The sequence below is a fragment of the Pundamilia nyererei genome, unplaced genomic scaffold (genome assembly GCF_000239375.1).
Source record: "Pundamilia nyererei isolate P.nyererei 1_Seehausen unplaced genomic scaffold, PunNye1.0 scaffold00170, whole genome shotgun sequence".
NCBI classification, from domain to species: Eukaryota; Metazoa; Chordata; class Actinopteri; order Cichliformes; family Cichlidae; genus Pundamilia; species Pundamilia nyererei.
Window position 1 is genome coordinate 624537 of NW_005187571.1, and position 21918 is coordinate 646454.

The window sequence follows — 21918 nt, forward strand, 5'->3', positions numbered from 1 at the left end:
AAAGCTTCTGGAAGCTTATCACCAGATTGTTCTCTGCAGAGACATAAAAGATAAGATGAACCATGGAAATGCAGGCAAACAACTGAGCCAAAAGTCAACATCCATATCACAGATAATCATTAAGTCAACAAACCCTAACTAATTTACACTCACCTGTTACAACAATGATCTCATTGCTCTTGGAGCGGACTCGGAGGGCGCTGAGATCATTCTGAGGGTCAGTATCTCTGATCACGCTCCGGGCTAATGCCACAAGGTTTTGAAGTTGCTCTGCATACTATACAGTCATGGACTGATCCAAAGTTGATCTGATGGGGATGCCTTAAAACTAATTAATTTATTCAGAAATTCATCAGACATTCAGACTTCATTTTAAGATTTTCCTGGATAAATATTCTTTTTGGCAGAGGTGTAGTGCTTCCGGTGTGGTAACCTAGTCATTACCACACAGACAAGGGCCGTCAGTCATGAGGGAAGCTCTCTACAACATCTGGACATAGCCAGTGGCCGTTTGACCCCCCCTGCACCTCCTGAAGCTCCATTATTCCACTGAAGGAAAAAGCACCCCAGACCATTATGCCGCCTCCTACACTGTGGAGCGTTGAAAACATCTCAGGTGGGATCTGCTTGTCCTGCCAGTAATGTTGGAAACCATCAGGACCCTCAAGGTTCAATTTTTTCTCACCAGAGAATAAAACTTTCTTCCAACTTTCAATGACCCGTGTTTGGTGCACTCTTGCAAAGTCCAAACGGTCAGTTCTGTGGTGTTCAAGGAGACGAGGATGGTGAAATTTTTGGGGGTCTTCCACTTGACTTTTTTGTTCCATAACCCTCAGGACCTTTTAAGAAATTCCAAATGACTGTCTTACTGCTCCCACCTCAGCAGTGACGGCACACTGCGAGAGACCCTGCTTTTGCAGTTCAACAACTTGACCACGTTCCAAAAGGGAAACTTTTTTTGCCTTTGCCATCAGAACGTCATGACAGTATGAATACCTGACAGAAAATGACAATGAATCCACATTTTTGCACAGATTTGGCCTTTTAAAGGCATGTGATCCTAAACTTGCGATCAGCTATAAAACAGCCTGTTTCAGTTTAAGCGTTGTTTTCAATAAACTGCATGCTCAAAAGAATGTTTTGTCTCACTCACATTTCTTCTTGCTGCATATTGAAGCTCTACTTGGAACCTTGTTAAGCTCCAACCATGCAAAATATGATTTTTGCCATTTTTCAAGTGTTCTTAAACTTTTGATTGTATATAACGTTGGTATTGGTATTACGATTGATATACTTTGTTTCTATCCTCTAAGTTTAGTTTGAGCTCACTTAACTGTGTAACAAATTATTTTTTGGAAATGAAAAACATGTACTATGAATAATGTCTGAACCTTTTTGGTTTGACTATTTTATTTATTGTCTGTAATACATTTAAACAACAGAAGCTGACCCAAAATGCTTTAGACTCAGGACGATCTAGATTCCAGGTCTCCAGAAAGTGATATTTTAAAATAAATAAAAAGCTGAAAGGTGTTTTACTTTATTAAGTAATTATTGTGCAATCACTGTGATTTAGTGGTTGTCAAAATGTTGTCATGAACAGTAACTTGAAAAAATCCTAAAACCTGACATGACATGAAGCAGGACAGACAAACCGACACTGAACTGAAGGAAACAGAGGACTTAAATACACAGAAGGGTAATGAGAGAAGTGGACACACCTGGGGAAACACAGCTAACGCAAATAAACAAGATGCCACAAGGGAAGTAAAACTAAACAAATTGAACATGAAAACACAAGACTTTCAAAATAAAACAGGAAACATGGAAAGACATGAACTGGGACACGCAAGCTTACACAAGAGACAGCGAGAGGGAGCAAGAGAGGGAGAGGGACACAGAGGAGAGAGACACAAAGGGAACCTACATAGACAAGGAGATAACACGTGACAAACAGAAAAAGACTAATAAACAAGGAGACACGGGTGAATCACAAAGACTAAAACTCACCCAGAGCATCCTGACCAACTGTGTCACAGTCTGGTACATAAATTGCTCTATTGCTGACCGCAAGGCACTGCAGCAGGTGGTGAAAACCGCTCAGCGCATCACAGGGACTCCACCTCCTGCCACTGAGGATGTCCACAAGAATAGATGTCTACGCCGAGCAAACATCATTCTCAGGGACTCCTCTCATCCTGCCAAGACACTCTTCCAGCTCCTCCCCTCCAGAAGGCGCTACAGGACCCTTCAGACTAAAACCAGCAGGTTTAGGAACAGCTTCTGTCCCACAGCTGTCACCCTACTGACCTCAGTCCCCTGCTGAACCTTTTCATCCACACTCACTCAATCCTTCTACACTCCTAGTGACCACGATCATTGCTGTCATTCATTCTCAACATTCACCATATTCTCACATTGGTTACGGCTATAGATTTTAGGACACTGACATACATAGTCTCTGTTATAATGCGTACACTGTTCACTATTATAGTCAGTTCAGAGCGCTACGCTTCCACTACTGTAGATATATTCATAGCACTCTGTAGATCTGTTTGCCACACACTGGTACATCTATGTATGTATTTATGTAGCACATCTGTGTATTTGTTCATAGTACATCTGTATATTTGCCCATCCGTATAGCAATGTAGAACATCTGTATGCTATACAGGGCATCTGTATATCTGTACATATGTATACAACAGTATACATATGTATACACAATGTACATTTGTCTGTAGCTCATCTGTATATTTGGTCTCTCTGTACATAATTCTGTTCATAACTATTACACCATTTATCCTGCCCTTATCTGTATATATCTGTATATTTGTTCTCCACTTAACTTATCTGTATATAATCTGCTCTTATTGCACTTACTGCTCTTGCACTTCTGGTTAGATGCAAACTGTATTTCGTTACCCTGTATTTATACATGTGTAATGGCAATAAAGTTGAATCCTAAACCCTAACTAATAATAACAATACAGGAACTTAACATAAGAAATCAAAAATACAAAATAAACTTAAAATATATTTTGCATTTTGACACTTTATAGGTTAAAAGTATCAGTATTGGTATTGTATTAGCAATAATGGACCTGTATTTACTTGGTATTGTTTGTTTTTTCATTTTAAAGCATGACATTATTATGTAGTTGTAGGAGTAATTTCTTGAACTAAGCAATCATTGTGGTGTACCAGTTTAAGATGAAAAAATATACATAAAATCAGGCCTTTACTCATGTGTTATTACTGCTCCAGCACAGTATTGACCTAAATGATCAAAAGTGAATACATACTCACTGTGCCAGCACCTTCTTTCCTCAGTCTCATTTCTTGAGAATGACAAGAAACAGTGTGGTTCTTGGACAATGACAACTTTGAGAACCTGTTCTTGAAAAATATCAGTGAGCTCATCAAGCGGTACTGTACCAACCTGGAATGTAACTGATTAGCTTTTCCCTTTTATTAATTTGCATGTTTATGGACATCAGCTCGCTTTAATTCTATTCATTCTGACATAAACCTTTCTTCTGCACTTCCAGGTGTTGATCATACACGTGAAGCCCAAAGATCTCAGTCCGGCATACAGAAGTGTACATCTCCCTGGATGAAATCCAAGATGTCAGTGAATGTTAAGTTGCACCAAAACATTTCGAGACGAGTATTAGTTTATTTATCCAAGACATTTAAACGTGTCACCAGTGAACTGAAAAAATAACGCTGTCTTGCCATCTAGTGGTGACAGTGTGCACAGCCTCACAATGTATGTGGTCTTCTTATGATGTGATTAAAAATGGCTTTAAGGACAGACATTGTTATTTTGCCTCCTTCTTTTCTTCTCTCAGCTGAAACATTCATCTCATCCATGTCTTTCAGCGTGCACACATCAATAGCCATCACTTCACTCCTTCTGTAGCCAACCAGGATACTCTAGTCCCAAGGGAGAACCTGTCTGAGGATAAGGAAGAGTCTGATCAGCAGGAGGAAAAAGAGGACGAGGAACAAGATGAATAAAGTATCAGGGCAATGAAGCTGTTTCTGAGACCTACCGGGAGTATGTGGATAGTGAGTCAATGTCAAGATAGTGGAATGTGTGTACATACGTTACCTCAAGGGTAATTTGTATTTGATATGACGGAAACAGTTAAAAAGTGACCCATATAGTGGATATAAAAACAAATTTTTTCATGTAATTGGTTCTCAAAATATTTGATACTGATATGCAATGCTAGGCATACACCGTATTTGACATTTATTGGATTATATAATAATCCAGAGGTGACTTGCATCCAGAGGTTAAGGTGATAAATTCCCTGATTCTGGGAACTAATGTCCAATGAGTTCAAAGAGTCCATTAGAACATTCATCTGGGACAGATGTGTGATACTCTTTGGCATCATCGTTGACCATAACCATGACCGGAAGTTGGAAAATTATGATTTGGAAGAAGATGCTGATACACACGGAGACAATTCAAAGAGTTTGCAGCCTCCATGAGTATGAGGATGGAGCTCATCAATCTGCTGCTCTTCCTTTATGACCTTTTTACAAGCTAATCATTCAAAAAACAAACAAACAAACTGAAAAATAAATCTAAAATTTGCTTTTGTACAATTGTGAGTTGAAAGATGCATTTGTAGCACCTGGTGACAAGGCTATGTGACATAATTTGACCATGGTGCCTGGTTATTTAAAGGCAGAAAAGATAAATAACAACAGAAATATTATTTAAAACATTTAAAAACTTTTCTCTCTTTTTTTCTTTTTCTTTTTGCACTTAGCAGGTGGTGCTGCAACACACCCAACACCCCTACCTCCATGCCCATGGAAACATCTGGCTCAGGAAGCTTCTGGATGCCTATCACTAGATAGTTGTTCTCTGCAGAGACATAAAAGACAAGCTGAACCATGGAAATGCAGGCAAACAACTGAGCCAAAAGTCAACAACTACATCACAACAACTAAAATCATTAAGTCAACAAACCCTAACTAATTTACACTCACCTGTTACAACAATGATCTCATTGCTCTTGGAGCGGACTCGGAGGGCACTGAGATCATTCTGAGGATCAATATCTCTGACTGCGCTTCTGGCCAATACCACAAGTTGTCGAAGTTGCCCTGCATATTGTAGAGTCATGGACTGATCCAAAGTTGATCTGATGGGAACACCTTAAAAGAAATTCATTCATTCAGAAATTCATCAGACGTTCAGACTGTATTTTTAATATTTTCCTGGATAAATATTCTTTTTGGCAGAGGTTTAGTGCTTCCTATTTGAATAGCTGAGAGAATCAGTCATGCACATGTTTGAGCTGTTACTTGTTTACACACACTGATCAGGAATAACTGAGCAAAAGTGATCAAACGGATTAAATTTACAAACATAAAGTCATCTGTCTGACCATTTTCATCAGTTCTTACATGGTGCTTTCAGTTCCCTCCTCCCTGGATATGTCTTCTCTCTCTGTTTCACACTATCCTGTGGGACTCTTGCCCACACACTCTAACTTTGAGGCCCTCTCACTCCCTCTCTTATTCTCTAGTGAATTTTGAATGTCACAGTTACAGATGTATGTGACAGCTCAGGTGGAGCGCAGGATTCATCCAGAGGAGAGCTGCTTTATTATTATTTATTATTATTATTCCACGGTGTAAACTTGGACTCTAACACTTGATCTAAGCACACATTTTTTTTCTTCTGTATGCCATGTGAGGTTATGTATTTTTTTTAAAATTACTACTAAATACTGTAACATTCAGACATTAATCTGCTCTCATTTTTTTAGTCATTTTTTCTCTCAACTGTTGCATTTTCACAGATATTTAAATGTTCTATATTACAGATCTGAGAGAAGGAGAAAAACAAACTACATAAAAATGATTTTTGGTGTTGCAGAGCTTTATGACTGCATAATTTGACAAAAAATCTTAAACACTGCAAATCTATTATTTAAAAAAAATATCTCAGTTGCCTAATGCATCTTGTACCGTGGCTTCGCTGTAGTTCTCTGAAAGGGAAACCAAATACAAATGAACTACAATAATAACTGTGTCCATGGGCCAGATTTATTAATGCTCTCCTCTAGAGCACAACTATCTTTTGGCATTAAAAAGCAGCTGTTGGGATTTAATGAAGAGGCACGGTATCGGTTATGGTACTGAAAGCAGTTTAACAGTAAATTTAACATAGTAAAAGCTGACATTATATTGTTTTGGGGGTTTGTGACAGTTAGAGTGCTCAGTTATTTGAAATGAGAAGGCTAAATGTTATCAGAGAGTGTGTAATTTTAAATGGAAATAGACTGGTACTTACACGGCATTTTTCTACTTTAACTGAGCACTGAAAGTGCTTTGTGGCGGGTGGATGACTCAAAGCTGTGAGCACAGCACTCTGTCCTATAACACTTCATTCTGTCCTCATGTAGAATGTTTAGAGCTGAGTCCCTTTCTGGTCCTCTGTAGTAATAGTATTTTACTGAAACTGAGCAAAACTGAGCTGCATTTCAGCTTTTTAACTGCATTTCTGCACAGAGATCAATACAAAATGAAAACATCTCTTCACACCTTTTTTCAGCAGTGTGTACACAGAGCGATTTGGATCGTTCTTCACGCACATGCTCACGTTCTAATGGCAAACAGTGTTGGTGTAAGAAAACGTGTTAACCATGCAGTTACACTGTGTTATTTTTGTTAGGCAATAACTTGCTCCTTTGTAATCCTTCATGGAGCCACGAATCTGTGCTGCTCTTGCTAGTTATTTACTGAAATAAACTGTCGATAGCTATCAGCTACAAAACTAACAACGTGCCTCTTCGGAAAACCCCCACTGTAACTTTTTGACACCAAAAGAGGGTTTTAAGCTGCCGCAGACCATTATTTTTGTCTTTTACCTTAATTAACTTTCTCCCATTTCAACTAATTATAACATCCATGAATATTTTATTTCCTCTGTGAAAAAAAGCGACAGAGCATCATTCTGAGCAGTACTGCTCTGCTTTTTGGTGTTGCTTACCATCTGGATCGACGACTAGCGTTCCAATAACACCTTTAGTGGCTTCAATCCTCTTCATTTGTGCCTCAACTTCCTCACCCTGCTCAACCAAAAACATGATCAGGCGCACGTTTACATAAAAAATGTGGCTTTTCCAGAACTGATAAAACTGTAATCAACCTGATGGTTGAGGGATTTCGTGTCCCATTTAAAGTTAGAAAATGTTAAATATATTCTAAAAGAAAAAAAAAGGACATTTTTATTAATGTATGTGGCCTGTTTACACCCTGCTTCTCGACTGTTAGTGCGATAACAAATTGGAATGATTTATAACAATGTCTTACAAGTATAAGTGGCAGCAGGCATACTCAAGTAATGGGAGTAAAGTCACCCCCATTTGACTTTACTTACTTATCGGAAGTGTCATTCATTTTCAGATACTAAGTGTAGCTTGCTAGAATCAAATGACAGAACAAATACTAAGGCTTTCTGTCTTATATAGTTCATAATCCATCGTGATTGTGTGATTAGTTTCGTATAATATTACTGAAATGTAGTAAAGAGAAAATAAAAATATAACATAATAAATGAACACAAAATTAAATATAAAGCCAAGACTCCTACTTTGAGTGGTTATTTGATAGTGGTTTGTATCATTTCGGGTTGTAAACCTGTTATAATACTTGTATCCCCTTAAAAAGAACGGTAGCTGATAAGTACTGGCAGGTTGATGTATTGTTCACCTTGTTTGGTAAACATAAACATAATTAAAGTTATCATTATGTAGGCTTCTGCTGTTGTGATTTGACGCTATATAAATAAAACTGAATTGAATTGAATTAAAAGTTGTTCATAAAGTCGTACCATTTCGTCGGCCTTCTTGCTCTTTTTGTGCGTCTCTACGGTCTCTCTGTTGCCAAGAGAAACGGAAGAGACGTCAGGAGCGAGCGGAAGTGTAGCGTAGCCGTCATTGTGTGGAGGTGTGTTGTGTTCTGTTTATCCTGCCTGCGAAAATGCCGGAGTTAGCGGTGGAAAATGTGGTCGTTCACCCCCTTGTGTTGCTCAGCGTGGTGGATCATTTCAACAGGTCAGTGAGATCTGTATTTAAGTTCCGTCTTATTATCAATATTGGACTCCAAAGTGTCCTGAAGTGTGACGCCGCAGCTAGGCTAAGCTAAGGTTAGCCATGCTGAGTCAGAGTGCCGTTAGCTAGTTAGCTTCTTAAAGTGTCAATGTACTGTATGAGCCGTTAATGAATCCTTAAAACAATGTTATTCATTAGCATTTCTACAAACTAATCCACGTACCCGAACAGTTTGATCTGGTGTCATTAAACATGACGGAGCTGTGCACTGACTCTAGCTTAGCTTACAGGTTAGCTAACGAGTCAGACTGTATGGGCTCCATTGATTACATTTTTACAGAAATCTGTGACAATAACAGCTTCCTCTGCTCGTTTCTTTTTTAAAATCTTGAATCTACAGGATAGGAAAAGTGGGAAATCAGAAACGAGTGGTCGGTGTCCTCCTGGGGTCATGGCAGAAAAAAGTTCTGGACGTCTCAAATAGTTTTGCAGGTAAAGTACATCCTCAGACATCTTTTCACCTTAAAATACTTAAGCCAAGCATCTACACTGTCAATTTCCACTGTAATATGTTTATATCTTTAGAAAATATATGTTCACGGAATGTGTTTTAGTTAGAACAGTCAGAAACGGACACGTTATGACTCCAGTGCCTGTGTTAGGTTCTTGATGATCTTATTCCCACATATCTTTTAACTTTATAGTCTACCAAGTCCAGCAGCGTCTCACAGTCTGTGATTTCTGCTTTATTTTATTTTATTGCATTTAATAACCATTAAACATCTTTGTCATTTGAAGTAAAGAAATCTCTGGTATTCTGTTTCTGACCTTTGCTTTTCAACCTCTTTTTGACACAAGCATGTCCACTAAACATATGGGTGACCAACCTGATTCATTTTCTGCCATGTTAATATAGACAAATGCTGTTTCTAAAGCAGTGATAAAACATTTGTTCAAACACTTATGTTTGTTTTCATTTTAAAGCTTGGAATCATTTTTATGAAGTTGTATGTGCCTGGACATGGCGCAGTGCGTTCATAACAGCCAGTTTTTACCCAGATTGTCCTGACAACACATCATCACTACCTTTAAGGGCTCAGTACACTGGTCACGTTGGTGACTTCATGTGCTATCGGTAGCGTCAGCACACAGCCGGTGTATAATTTAGCCGGTGCAGTGTTCTTCTGAATAATTGATCAGACAAAATCTCCACATCAGCGCTGATATAGGAGGAAGAGAAGTCAAAAGCAAAAATAAAGCATTTTTCCACAAAGTCTCATCTTTTCAGACTAATGCAACATCTCCCTTTGTATAAGCTGTGAATCTCTTTTGTAGTGATATAGCATTAAAACAGTGGTCAAAACTGACAGTTACACACTTGTGTCTTCAACACAAGTCTGCAGTGGCACAATACACCAGATTACAAAAATTGAGAGGTGCACAGCTGGCAGAAACAGACTTGCGACAGCAGATGTGACGTCAGTTTATATTCAGCTTTGCTATACAGTGGATATAATGGGGTCTTCACACCTACAAATCCCTATATGCTCTTGCTCCCCAGTATTTATCTGACATTCTCCTCCCCTGCACCATATCCTTATTCATTTAATTATTATTTTTATTTGTTCTAACTATTAAGCGATTACAGGACACCAGTGTAAAAATAAGTGATGTACCAGTTTAAGAAGATCTATTAAGTCAGGGTTGTCTCATGTCTCATTACTTCCTGCTACAGCACAGAATATGTATTCTGAGCCAGTTTATAACACACTTTTTGTTTTTGTTTTTTTTCCTCCCCAGTGCCATTTGATGAGGATGACAGGGATGACTCAGTTTGGTTCCTGGACCATGACTACTTGGAGAACATGTATGGCATGTTCAAGAAAGTTAATGGTAAAAGCAGTGCTTCTGTCTCTTAAATTAGTATGTTTTTAATGTTAGTGTGTCATTCATACATTTGCGTTCACTTTTTCAGCCAGAGAACGAATAGTTGGCTGGTACCACACAGGACCCAAATTACACAAGAATGACATTGCCATCAATGAGCTCATCAAGCGGTACTGTACCAATTCGGTAAGTAACTGATTTGCTTTTTCCTTGTATTAATGTGCATGTTTGTGGACATCAGCTCGCTTTAATTCTAATCATTCTGACATAAACGTTTGTTCTACACTTCCAGGTGTTGGTCATCATAGACGTAAAGCCCAAAGATCTCGGTCTGCCCACAGAAGCATACATCTCTGTGGAGGAAATCCATGATGTAAGTGATCGCTAAGGGGCAACAAAAGTTGGAACAAGTACTTTGTTTAGTTGTTTTTCCTCAGATCAGATTAAAAAAATCTTAATTCATATGGATAATTCCTTCTTTCTAGGATGGCACTCCTACGTCCAAGACATTTGAACATGTCACCAGTGAGATTGGAGCTGAGGAAGCAGAAGAAGTGGGAGTGGAGCACCTGCTGAGGTACTGAACAAACATTTGAATTTAAACACATTAATGCTACACTGTTAGTCGAATAGAAATTTCAATAAACAAACAATAAGTGGCATAACTGTACAGAGCATCAACTGTGCATTGCTAGGGCTGCATGATTATGGCAAATTTTATCACAATTATTTTGATTGGTGTTGAGATAAAAATTGATTTTAGTGACAAAAATGTTTTAATTAGACTTTGATATAAACATAACTCTGCTTTCATGTTCCTGCTGATGTAAAAATCTCTGCATCAACATAACATTCATCCTCGTTCGCCTAAATTGCACCTCTCAGAAGAAGAAAAATAGAAATAAAGAAATTGGACCAAAATTTAACACACAATTAAATTAACCGGGCACTGCGTTCACTTTTACACTGTGCTTCATTTGTTTTAATTAAAACATTTTTGCCAACATATAAAATGTTTATTCAGCTGGCTTAAATGCAGAAAAGGCAAAATATAAAATCCTTTATAATAGAGCAGGGCAATATGGCCAAAAATATTTATCACGATATATATTTGAAAATTTGCGATAACGATATAACTGACGATATAATTGATGCGAGACAAAACCACAACATTACTAGCGCAAAAAGACAACCTTCCATTTATTTTCACTTAAACAAGAAGCTGGTTTTTATGTACATTAAAGCTTTATAAAAATTTAACAGTGCAAATGCAAATTCCTTGCTGAAAGTTTAACCAAAAGGCATTTCCAGTAGAAATGGGCTGACATATCCTGAGCATAACCATGTATAATATCCAGTGAAGTTAAAAAGAGGTGCCTTACAACATTAAACTGCAGTGTGCCAAATAAAAAAGTAAAATACGTATTTTTCAGACCATTAGGTGCACGGGATTATAAGACACATTAAGCGAAACAAAGTAGTCAGATAAATCAAACTTTATTAAACTCATTCTTCTTGCTTCCTCCACTTCTGTACAATTGATTTATTAATGCTGTATTCTATCACAGCTGCCCTATTCCCGTGTTGTTGCAGTATATTAATGACTAACCTCGTATTGTGGATGGATTATCTCAGTTGTTCTCGTGACTGAAGTTTGGTGCATTTACAGCATCCTGCCATGCGATTGCATTTGTCTCTAACTATCAGGAACCTTCACGTTAACTTTTATCGAGTGGAAAAGTGTTAGTGTTCGTCCTCCAGCTAGCGATCACGTAGCACATCATTATATACCAGCTAGCCCAACTTCAGTAACCCTACAAACGTCACTGCTGTTTAGTTTCCTGTCTTCATTTATGTTGGAAGTGATAGCAGAGCTGTACGTTTGAATTTTTTCAGAAATATCTCAGTCAGAACATGCTATATCATGCTTAGGTAACTAGCGAGCTAACTTCCGCTAACTTCCTGCTAACTTCTAACTCCGTTAAATGTAATAAATTCTGTTTTCATGGATGCCTGGATGTTAAACTTAATAGTTAAAGCCTGGTAAAGCAGCAATGCTGATCGTTTTATTAAAGATGAAAGAATTTAGACAGTTTTTAACTCTCAGTGATGCTGCAGTGTTCGTTTGACTGTGGGAATGAAGAGTACAGAGTTTAGGACCCAGATTACTCCCAGATTTACGAGTACCTTAGTCCGACAAATACGGCAATAACGACGGCCCGCTTGCATGTTCTACAAAAAAATGTGCTTTGGTTGGTATCTGACGGACAAACACCAAACCAGCTCCACATAACTGAAGTGGCACCATTTTTACAAACCAATTCTGGTTCATCTGTTTCACTCAACAATCCGCTTTCTCCCCTCTCACATTCCGTTACCCATGCTTTTTCGGCCATGTGCGTATGAAAACAAAAGCACTGCGCATGCGTGTTTTACCCATATTCTATGGCGATATTTCATTTTCTTATCGTTGCCTAACATTGTACCGGTATTACTGTGAATGGTATAATATGGCCCAGCCCTACTTTGTAACTGCATGGATGTGAAAGTTCTCATGAGTTATGATATACCTCTTCATGTCCCATGCAATATTTAGTTGTTCTTGTCAGAGGGAATAACATATCTTTTGTCCACTGTGCTGATCAATTTCTTGCAGTATTTGTTACTCACTGTCTTTAGTGAACATGCGCCTCTGACCAAGTGTAATGTGGTTGTGCTGAGGATACATCACATTAGCAACCACTGCATTGTTCTTTGGCCTTAACATGCATAATTACATTGCACTGTGTGTTTGTTTGTTTGGGGGGTTTTTTTTGGGGGGGGGGGGGAACACACAAATGAGAAGAAAATAAAAAAACAAGTTGATTCTTGTTCACATGTGTGAGCCAAATGTGACACAGCTGCATCCCCTCTACAGAGACATCAAAGATACAACGGTGGGCACACTATCACAACGCATCACAAACCAGGTTCACGGCCTAAAGGGACTCAACTCTAAGCTGTTGGACATCCGCTCTTACCTAGAGAGGGTGGCTGCTGGCAAACTTCCCATCAACCACCAGATCATCTACCAGCTGCAGGATGTTTTCAACCTGCTTCCTGATGTAAATCTACTGGTAAGTTGTTTATGTTTGAGGTCTGTTTACTTTATTTTTAATCTGGCAGCTTTTTAAGTGCAAGAGATTATAAAACACGTATAGCTGTATGTTACTTTGGGAATTTCATGTTTGCACTAAATTAAAGATGTGGCTGTTACCTTTTTTTTTTTTTTTTTTTTTTCCATTTAAGTTTTACAAATACTTTAATAATCAATGCAGAAACGTAATAAGGAAAACTGTGTTTAGTGTGATAGTGTTTTTAAACAAAACTCAAAAATGAACTGGCATTTTCAATATCGTGATAAAATATTCATATGCCTTACTAATGTGTTTTTAATTGCTGTGATAAACAAAACCTTGGGTGTGAATATGAGCTGTGCGTGTGTGTGTGTGTGTGTGTGTGTGTTTGGGGGGCGGGGTCTTATCGTAAAAATCTGTGGTTAAATACTGCATCAAATAGCAATATTAAATGTCTTTTATTATACATAATAAACTACTAAGATGTTTGCTGGGATAATATGTACGTTTTTTTATTTTGCAGGAGTTCACAAAAGCCTTTTACCTAAAGACCAATGACCAGATGTTGGTGGTCTACTTGGCCTCGCTCATACGCTCTGTGGTGGCTCTGCACAACCTGATCAACAACAAGATTTCCAACCGAGATGCAGAAAAGAAGGAAGGACAGGAAAAGGAGGAAGGCAAGAAAGAGAAGAAGGATGACAAAGAGAAAAAAGATGACAAGGAGAAAGAAAAAGAGAAGGAGAAGGAGAAAGCAGACGGTGCCAAGAAAGATGAGAAGAAGAAAAAATAGTGAGCATTCTTCCTCTGCGGTCCTCTCTCAAATCACACCGCCATCTTCTGGATGGTGCTCTACTTTGTGTCCACAGGCACAGCTCTGTATGTGGGTCTCGGGCTAAAAGTAGGACTCTATATGGGGAACGGTGTCATTTGAGATTTGGTCTCATGGTCACAAACGGCACTCTCAAAGACTTGTCATCCTACAGAGATGATGTTGTTTGCTCGTCGGTGTTGGCCAGTGTGAGAACATGCTGTGTCCTGTTTTCATAGTTGCCATAGCCTCGATGTTGCAAACACCCGGTGTTGCTTTTTTTTCTTTTCTTTTTTTTGTATGTTCGAGGAAATGTTTCTGTATCACTCATTAAACTTGGATCATATTATAAGATGATTGTTCTGATTCTGTCTTTACATTTTTACACATTGTTTATCCTTAATATTTAAAAGCAGACATGTGGTAAAGTCACTGTTATAATTTTAGAATTGTGACTCCACTTATTATTATGGAAGGGGAAGTTGAGTTGGAGAAAAACAAATGTGCAAGTGCTTACGCTGTGTGTGTTTGTGTAAACTGGTAGGGCAGTTTTAACTTGACAAATTGCCAACTGTCAACTGATATAGCTGACTTGTTTTAAAGCGATACTACATAAATACAGCAAAACTAAGCTTTAATTTAAATACTTAAGGCAAGAAAGCCAGGGGAATAATGTTCCCCTGTAGAGAAACTTATTAATAGAGCATAATGGGAAAAGAAAATACTTTAGATCTTTTAGAAATTGCACACAATTTGTTTTCACATTTGAAGCTCATCAAGCAGATGATGCAAAGCAATGTCCTCAGCAAAGGTTCTGACTAGTCTGAAAGACACAGCTAGCACCTTAATGAGTAATAACCCAGTGAATTGCCTGTTTCAGTATAACTTTTTCACACTTATTCTTTCATACACAAGTTTTGCATTAGTAAAGAATAAAAACACTTTAATTACAACTGTGATAATCATTTAACATTTCTGATTTTTTTAAATTTGAATTAAGCTACAGGAAACATTTCTAGCACATATTGTTAAATTAAAAGCGGTTTAATTAATGTATTGGGCTTGTCTGTGAAATCATTGCGGAGCACAGATGCGTGATAAACGCTCGCGCACAGCTCTTTGATGAGGAGGAGCCGTCACCTGGCATGTTTTTGTTTTTTTTAAAACTGCGTCATCTGCAGCCTCTCCCCAGCGCTGGAAGTTTCTCGCTCTTTCACTTACCAAAATATACGAGTAGGAGTAACACCACCATAGCGCGTTTAAGCCCTGGTTGTGTGGGACAAATCAGATTATCGGAAAGACAAACTGGATTCTGACGTAAAGGGCTTAAAACCCGGCGGAGGAGCGTCGCGTGTGCCGCTCCAGCTCACAAGCAGTCCGTAAAAAAGGAAAAGAGGAGAGCCGCTCGTGCAGCCTCCTGTCATCAAACCTCCACACACCCCTCCTCTTCCCCGTCTCTCAGGACCTGAGCATGACTGTTCAGATTTTTCGCTGCGACTGAACGGATCGGACGGCCGCCGGGGGTGTCATGGCTTCCTATCTGCAGGTGAGGCTGCCAGCTGCCGTCCTCTCTCCGGGCTGGGGTGTTTCGTACTTGTCGGGGTGTGGTTGTGCGCGGGGCACGGTAGGCCCTTTTAAATAGAAGGGAGGAGGCACGAGCTTTTCCCTCGCAATCTAAGCTGTCATGCCTTTTTACCTTACCGCCACCCTACCACTAATTCGCCCAGTAAATTGGGTAAACAGGTGGTTGAGAGGCTCGGTGTTGCCGGGGGTGGGGGGCTTCACTTTGATTTAACGCATCTTTGGCGCACATTATCTGTCAGTGCCAAATAGTTTGCGCATTTCAATTTATGGTTCCAGATAGCTGATGATGAGAAAGGCCACGACCTGGACCTTTTCTGTGTTCCCAGACATTATGAGAACGATTTGGACAAGGTGATTATCCCACATGGACTCATCATGGACAGGTAAAGTGATTTGTCACCTCTCTGGCTGGGGTTTTTTGTTTTGTTTGTTTTGTTTTGGGGGGGTTGGGGTTCACAGCAGACATCTTGGTTGCACAGGTGTACTGATGATGGGAAACTGCTGCAATCGTGAGGTACTTAGTGGAGCGGACTCGTGTTTTCAGAATGTGTGCTATGAAAAACAGGTGTGCACTATACAAAATACTGCTACCCACAACCAGGGGTGGATTTGTATGTGGGTTTGAGGGCATATGAAGACTCAATGCCAGTAGTGCTAAAGTGCAAAATCACTTAAAGGATATTCTCCCCATCATTTAAGAACTATGCGTCATTATGATTTACAGTGCTGTCACTGTTTCTCTCTCCCACCTCCTCTTTGATGCAGGACAGAGCGCCTGGCCCGCGACATCATTCGAGACATGGGGGGACACCACATTGTAGCTCTGTGTGTGCTGAAAGGCGGCTACAAGTTTTTTGCAGACCTCCTCGACTACATTAAATCACTGAACCAGAACAGTGATAAATCAGTCCCGCTGACAGTGGATTTCATTAGGGTGAAGAGCTACTGCGTAAGCCGCCTTTCTCATTTCATGGATGTGAGCGGAGGGAAATGGAGTTGGCAGAAGTACAAATGAGAGCATTCTTGTTAAAAAACGCTGCAGTGCAGAGGCATTTTGGAAAAGTAGACTTTTTTTTTTGATAAAAACTTTCATTATGAGGGAGTTTGAGCTTATGGATACTGTCTCATTTTTGTGCCCCCCCAGAATGATAAGTCAACTAACAATGTTAAAGTCATTGGAGGGGATGAGCTGTCCAATCTCGCAGGCAAGGTTAGTCTTTTTGTCACAGAGAAATACTGCTGTCTTCTTCATAGAGGTTTGAATTATTAACTTTGCTTCTGTTTTTTTGCTCCGCAGAATGTTTTGATTGTTGAGGTAAGCTCTTGTTATTATCATTCAGGTGGCTGATGTGGATTAAAAAAATCTACATCTAAAACATGATCTCTATTATTAGGGTTAAATAAAACATTAAATACTCATATTTTATTACTGCTACTGTAGTGGTTTTAAATTACAGTTATGTTTGCTTGCTTTTAACATTAAATATCAGACATGATATCTGATAGATGCTTATTTGTGCTTACATCTCTAATTCGACCACTTCCGGCCTTGTTGAAAGGATATTGTGGAGACAGGAAGGACGATGGAAACACTACTTTCTCTACTGAGTGAATGTAATCCCAAGATGGTTAAAGTTGTAAGGTAGGCACCCTCAGATGCTGTTTATAGTGCATGAGACTGAATTACAGACCTCCACAGTAACTGGCTGGTATGTCTTCAGAGAGACAAAATGCATCTAACTAACGGGTACTCTCCTTTAGGACTGTATTAGAGATGTGATGTGACGGAAGGATGGAGCAGCTTAAGAGTTAATCTGCAGTTCTATTAACTGCACTGTGGAGGCAGAGGCCATTTCTCTGATGTATTCCTGATAGCTGGTTAAAACAGGAAAAGTGCTCAGCCGATACAGTTCCCCTCTGTTTGCACCACTTACAGTAGTGGGAGGGACATCTCTGTGGCTTTGATGTGTGCCGTGTAATAGTCTCCTATCAGTTTTTTGTCATACCCATTTAAATAGAATTATAGACTTTTAAGGGGTAGTTTACCACAGGAAAAAATAAAACTCCTCCCACTTGAGTGTGATTTCGAACCATGTGATTATTTTCTGTTCCCCCTGAGGTTTTGCAATATCTACCACTGAAATGTCTTTCGAGCACACTGCAGCCAAACAGACACTTTTACAATCCACAAGCGTCTATTTTTTTCAGTTAGAATTGTCATTTTCTAGAATCTACCACAGTAAAAAATTAATTTTGTGAAATAGGATTCCCCAGTTTTGTCTGTACATGGGTCCATAAGCTAAAAAAAAAAAAAAAGTTTAATCTTGGACTGCAAATAGCCATCTATGGGTGGATGTAAGATGTAAAACGTGACCTGAACAGTCTTTGTTTTGATGACAGCTTTTTGTCTTTGACTTCCTCATAAAGCTTTCCGCATTTATCATTCTAGTCTCCTGGTGAAGAGGACCCCAAGAAGTTCAGGATATAGACCAGACTGTGAGAACCTCTTATTTTTCTTCTACATTCTCTGTGTAGTGACGAATGGTATGGCTCAATTTGTGACTTTCAGTCATTTGCGACTCTTCGAAGACCCAGTGAAAATTTTAATAAAGCAGGATTATAATTAATCTCAGGGAAATCTACTCTAAATGTAGCCGAGCCTGGCACTTATGTACTAATGCAAGCCTTATAACCCCCTGCTCACACCATCTATGATTATGTAATGCTTTTAGGTTTGAGTTGGGTAATCTCTTTAAGATCGTCCCTCAAGGACAGCTGTTACTGTAAGTGTTTTGACTTTCCGCTGAGACCATAAAAGAGCAGTGACTGCTTGTTTATGTCAGAGCCAGTTTGTTGCTTGTTTTCTTCCAGTGGTCTTAAAAGTAGCTTCTGGTTTCTCTTATTTATAACCCCTTGTATCAGTGATGTTACATAGGGAGATTTCCTCTTCTCACAGCTCCTAATGCTCCTATCACTGCAGCCACTTTAGACTTTACCTTTCCCATCTGCTCCAGTTGTTTCTTCTGCCCTTGCTAGTTCTCTATTTTTTGTGTTTCTTCTTAGTTGCTGTCGGCTGAGATTCCCACATCTATCACAGATGCACTTTGTTAACCACCACTATGTCTGGTTGGTTAGTCAGCAGCTGCTTGTCTGTCTAGAAGTCAAGCTCTGATAGGACCTTGTTGTTATACTGCTATGATCAGAACTCTCCTCTAAGCCATCCTTTTCTATCCACTGGTAGTATTTCTTAATGCCAGCTCCTTCCTCTATCCATTGATGGTACATTCCAGGAACAGATTCCCATAGGGGTTTGGTCATCCATGATAGTTCCTCGTCCTGTTCCCCAAGTATCCTCAGTTGTCTGAGGTATTCTTGGCACTCACTAATCCTCTCCGTTCCTTTTTTCTGTTGCTCATAAACCCTCAGGGTGCTAGACTTCAGGTAGAGAGCTCCGTGCATTGTGAGGAGTTTTGGTGTCTTGACATGAGTGCCATCTCTCTCCTCCTGTGGTCAGCTTGTTATTCAAACTGGGTATCTGATGATCGATAGGGCACAGACATTGATGGCTTGGATCTTATTCCTTCTGTTCAGCTAGCTTCTTAGAACCTACAATACCTTTTGGAGGTATATGGCTGTGGCTGATCTTTGTGCGACTTTGTCATGGTTCTCGTTGGCCTGTGGGATATACAGGTACTTATAGTTGTTCTATATATCTGCTATTTTATCTTCTGGCGACTGCACCCCTTCATATCCATCGTATCAGCTCTTAATGATGAGCTGGCTTAGAGGGTTGAGGCCTATGCAGAACAGCAGCGGGGACACTTTGGTATATTCTGCATTTGATGGCAACTTAAGTGATTGCCTTCGATTTTGTTTCCTGTGTTGTATTCCACAGACCCACTGACTTCCTGATGAAGGTTATTAGTATACTATTAGCTTTGTACAGTGCCAACCACTCCAGTATCCATGTGATTTTACTTATATAATATAAATACATATTATAATGTATGTTTGTTTGTTTGTTTGTTTGTTTGTTTGTTTGTTTGTTTGTTTTCCCCCAGACATCGGTTTTGAGGTACCGGATGCCTTTCTGGTTGGCTATGCTTTGGATTACAACGAGTACTTCAGAGATCTCAGTGTAAGTGTTTTTTGGAAGTTGATTACTCAAGGTCTCCTATTATAAAGGTGATTTTTAACACAGATTTAGCTGGTTTGGGTTACTGCAACATCCACTGGAGATAGCTGTGGTTCTAATAATCGCTGGCAAGCTGGTATAATACTGGACCCTGATTTGCCCCCATGCATTCATTGGCATGCAAGTTTGTGAATGTGTGTGATAGGGTGAATGGTGCGTGTAGTTAAAAAGTGCTTTGAGTGCTCAGAGTAGAAAACCAAAGTGCACAAGTGCCAAACCATTCTATTTACAGAGGTGTGGAAAATTTTAATGTTTTTACATGCTCACAAGAACAAGTGCACCTGAGATACTGAATGAGTAATTGGCTTGATATTTCACAAATTATCTGTCTGCCCTAAGATGAAATTATTTTAGACATTATTGCTTTTACATGGTTGTTTTGAGGACCCATCTAATATGAATTATCAGGATTGATCCTGCATTAAAAAACGAATTTGAACCTCAACGAAAAGAAAAAAAAATAATTTTCTCTAAATGGTCTAAGTGGGATTACATTTTCTTTAGCTTAGTTTGAGTGCACTAGTTGTGCCATAACAATATGTGGACCAGTTATGCTTACATACATAGTCACCCACCAGAGGCCCAATTTTAACCTAATCATGACATTATTTAGGCAGACTGTTGAGGTTAATTTTAGTCACTTTATCCTCAAAAATCTTCAAAGTGGAAAAGTATATTTATAGTGTTTTGTATAGTTACAGGATTGGGCAACAAATGATTTTTTTAAATTTTTTATTTTATATATGGTTGTGTAGTGTTGCATTAAAATGTTAAGGTATTTCTGAAAATAACTTGGCCTTAAATATTTGCTGCAGTAGGAATAAAAGAGGTGTTAAAAAAAAAAAGGCAACTGCAGTTTCAGGGTCCTGATGTTCTGCCTGCTTACGCACCATGAGGCTGCCATGTTTGGTGTCACTGGTTTTTAGTGAAACCAGTGTTATAATATTCAGCATTTCTGTTGATGTTTTTTCCTCTTCTTTTCCTCAGCACATCTGTATACTGAATGACCAAGCAAAGGAGAAGTACAAAGTGTGAGCAGATGAAGTGCTGCAGAGGCCGACGTCTGAATCGCTGAAGACTTGGACCACTGTGACGAGCCTCGTTAGCTTTGCTGTGTTTTGAAATGTATTTATTTTTCTATATGCGAATCCACAAAAAGTGACTTGTGGGTTGTAACTAACTTTAAGAACATTTCTTTCCCCCCTTATAAGTGGGATTAATTCTGTATATTATCAATATTTTGGTTGTCAATTTATTGAATTTATGTTAAGACTGAAGGTGTAAATAACAGTTTTGAATAGAAGTGGAGATAAAAAAAAAATGTAATTAATTTGCTCTTATGGAAGTACACACATCTCAGGCTACTGCTTTATTTTCAGTGAGCTGTCAGATTATTTGTAGCCTTCGAATGTTTGAATGTTTCAGTTTGGATTTATACTGAAGACATATCCTCTCATTATGCCATAAAATGACTTGTCATGTACTGTATGTTTTGATTCATGTCCAATGTTTTCACCAAGGATCTCTTTACAGCAATATAAATCCCAGTGAAACCTCGAGTCTGTTTTCAATTTTCCCAGAAGAGGGAGTAACACTGCATTTATGCATGTTTTTACAAAAGTAATAGGCCTACTTTAAACTAATTACCAAAACACACTTGACTGTGGTACTATGTGAAATAGGAGTGGCAAGAAAAAAGGATGTGAGGGGGGGGTGTAGGACATGTTTCAGGGCAGCAAGACTGTGGTTAAGAATGACAAGTACAGTTGGGATTGTATCAGGAAGGAGGCTGAGGTGGAGTTAACCAGGATATACAGGATTAGCAAATGAGTACATCAGATGGACAGGTTGGAGAGACGAGGCTGAGATGGTTTGGATGTGTGCAGATGATAGATCGTGGATATACTGGAGAAAGGATGTTGAAGATGGAGCTGCCAAGCAGGAGGAAAAGAGGAAGGAGTGCGTGCAGTGGGTTAGTGAGACAGAGGAGAAAGCTACGGATAGGGTGATGTGGAGGTAAATGATGCACTATGGCGACCTCTAAAGGAGGCAGCAGAGAGAAGACTAACGCGACAAAAATACCCTCTCTCGAGTTTCTCCGCAGTCATGATGATCTCCGTGATCCTATTAGAGAATGTTTTAAATTATCAAACACTCTCAAAATACACTTGTACTCTTTTTGAGGCTCAAGCATCAACACCAAATGCTTTAGCTAATTGAATAACGTGTCTAAAGCGG

The 21918-nt window shown here is 39.1% G+C and overlaps 3 protein-coding genes across 3 annotated transcripts; 2 read left to right on the plus strand and 1 right to left on the minus strand.

The window, feature by feature from the left end:
* Nucleotides 1-3450: 3450 nt before the first annotated feature.
* LOC102216072 (dynein light chain roadblock-type 2) lies at nucleotides 3451-7925 on the minus strand. The gene is made up of 5 exons (XM_005745959.1): nucleotides 7868-7925; nucleotides 7025-7103; nucleotides 5014-5181; nucleotides 4824-4888; nucleotides 3451-3961 (listed from the first exon to the last, which is right to left on the minus strand). Exons 1-5 carry the CDS (start codon nucleotides 7868-7870, stop codon nucleotides 3911-3913), a joined length of 366 nt encoding a protein of 121 aa, XP_005746016.1. The 5' UTR covers nucleotides 7871-7925; the 3' UTR covers nucleotides 3451-3910.
* A 72-nt stretch (nucleotides 7926-7997) lies between these two features.
* Nucleotides 7998-14253, plus strand: psmd7 (proteasome 26S subunit, non-ATPase 7). Its single transcript, XM_005745960.2, has 8 exons — nucleotides 7998-8090; nucleotides 8488-8579; nucleotides 9888-9980; nucleotides 10063-10160; nucleotides 10267-10347; nucleotides 10460-10551; nucleotides 12892-13090; nucleotides 13614-14253. The coding sequence occupies exons 1-8, from the start codon at nucleotides 8017-8019 to the stop codon at nucleotides 13881-13883; spliced, it is 999 nt and encodes a 332-aa protein (XP_005746017.1). The 5' UTR covers nucleotides 7998-8016; the 3' UTR covers nucleotides 13884-14253.
* Nucleotides 14254-15015: 762 nt separating this feature from the next.
* On the plus strand, nucleotides 15016-21323 carry hprt1l (hypoxanthine phosphoribosyltransferase 1, like). Its single transcript, XM_005745961.1, has 9 exons — nucleotides 15016-15447; nucleotides 15762-15868; nucleotides 16251-16434; nucleotides 16630-16695; nucleotides 16783-16800; nucleotides 17045-17127; nucleotides 17935-17981; nucleotides 19547-19623; nucleotides 20668-21323. Exons 1-9 carry the CDS (start codon nucleotides 15430-15432, stop codon nucleotides 20713-20715), a joined length of 648 nt encoding a protein of 215 aa, XP_005746018.1. The 5' UTR covers nucleotides 15016-15429; the 3' UTR covers nucleotides 20716-21323.
* Nucleotides 21324-21918: the final 595 nt, after the last annotated feature.

Coding starts and splice junctions, on each gene's coding strand:
- LOC102216072 (XM_005745959.1), bottom strand. Junction 5,182..7,024: donor GCTAGTCGTCGATCCAGATG/GTAAGCAACACC, acceptor ATTTCTTTTAAG/GTGTTCCCATCAGATCAACT. Junction 3,962..4,823: donor ATGTTTCCATGGGCATGGAG/GTAGGGGTGTTG, acceptor CCTTATCCTCAG/ACAGGTTCTCCCTTGGGACT.
- psmd7 (XM_005745960.2), top strand. CDS start 8,017: ATGCCGGAGTTAGCGGTGGAAAATGTGGTCGTTCACCCCCTTGTGTTG. Junction 10,552..12,891: donor GGAGTGGAGCACCTGCTGAG/GTACTGAACAAA, acceptor TCCCCTCTACAG/AGACATCAAAGATACAACGG. Junction 13,091..13,613: donor TTCCTGATGTAAATCTACTG/GTAAGTTGTTTA, acceptor TTTATTTTGCAG/GAGTTCACAAAAGCCTTTTA.
- hprt1l (XM_005745961.1), top strand. Junction 15,869..16,250: donor CATGGACTCATCATGGACAG/GTAAAGTGATTT, acceptor TCTTTGATGCAG/GACAGAGCGCCTGGCCCGCG. Junction 16,435..16,629: donor TTAGGGTGAAGAGCTACTGC/GTAAGCCGCCTT, acceptor GTGCCCCCCCAG/AATGATAAGTCAACTAACAA.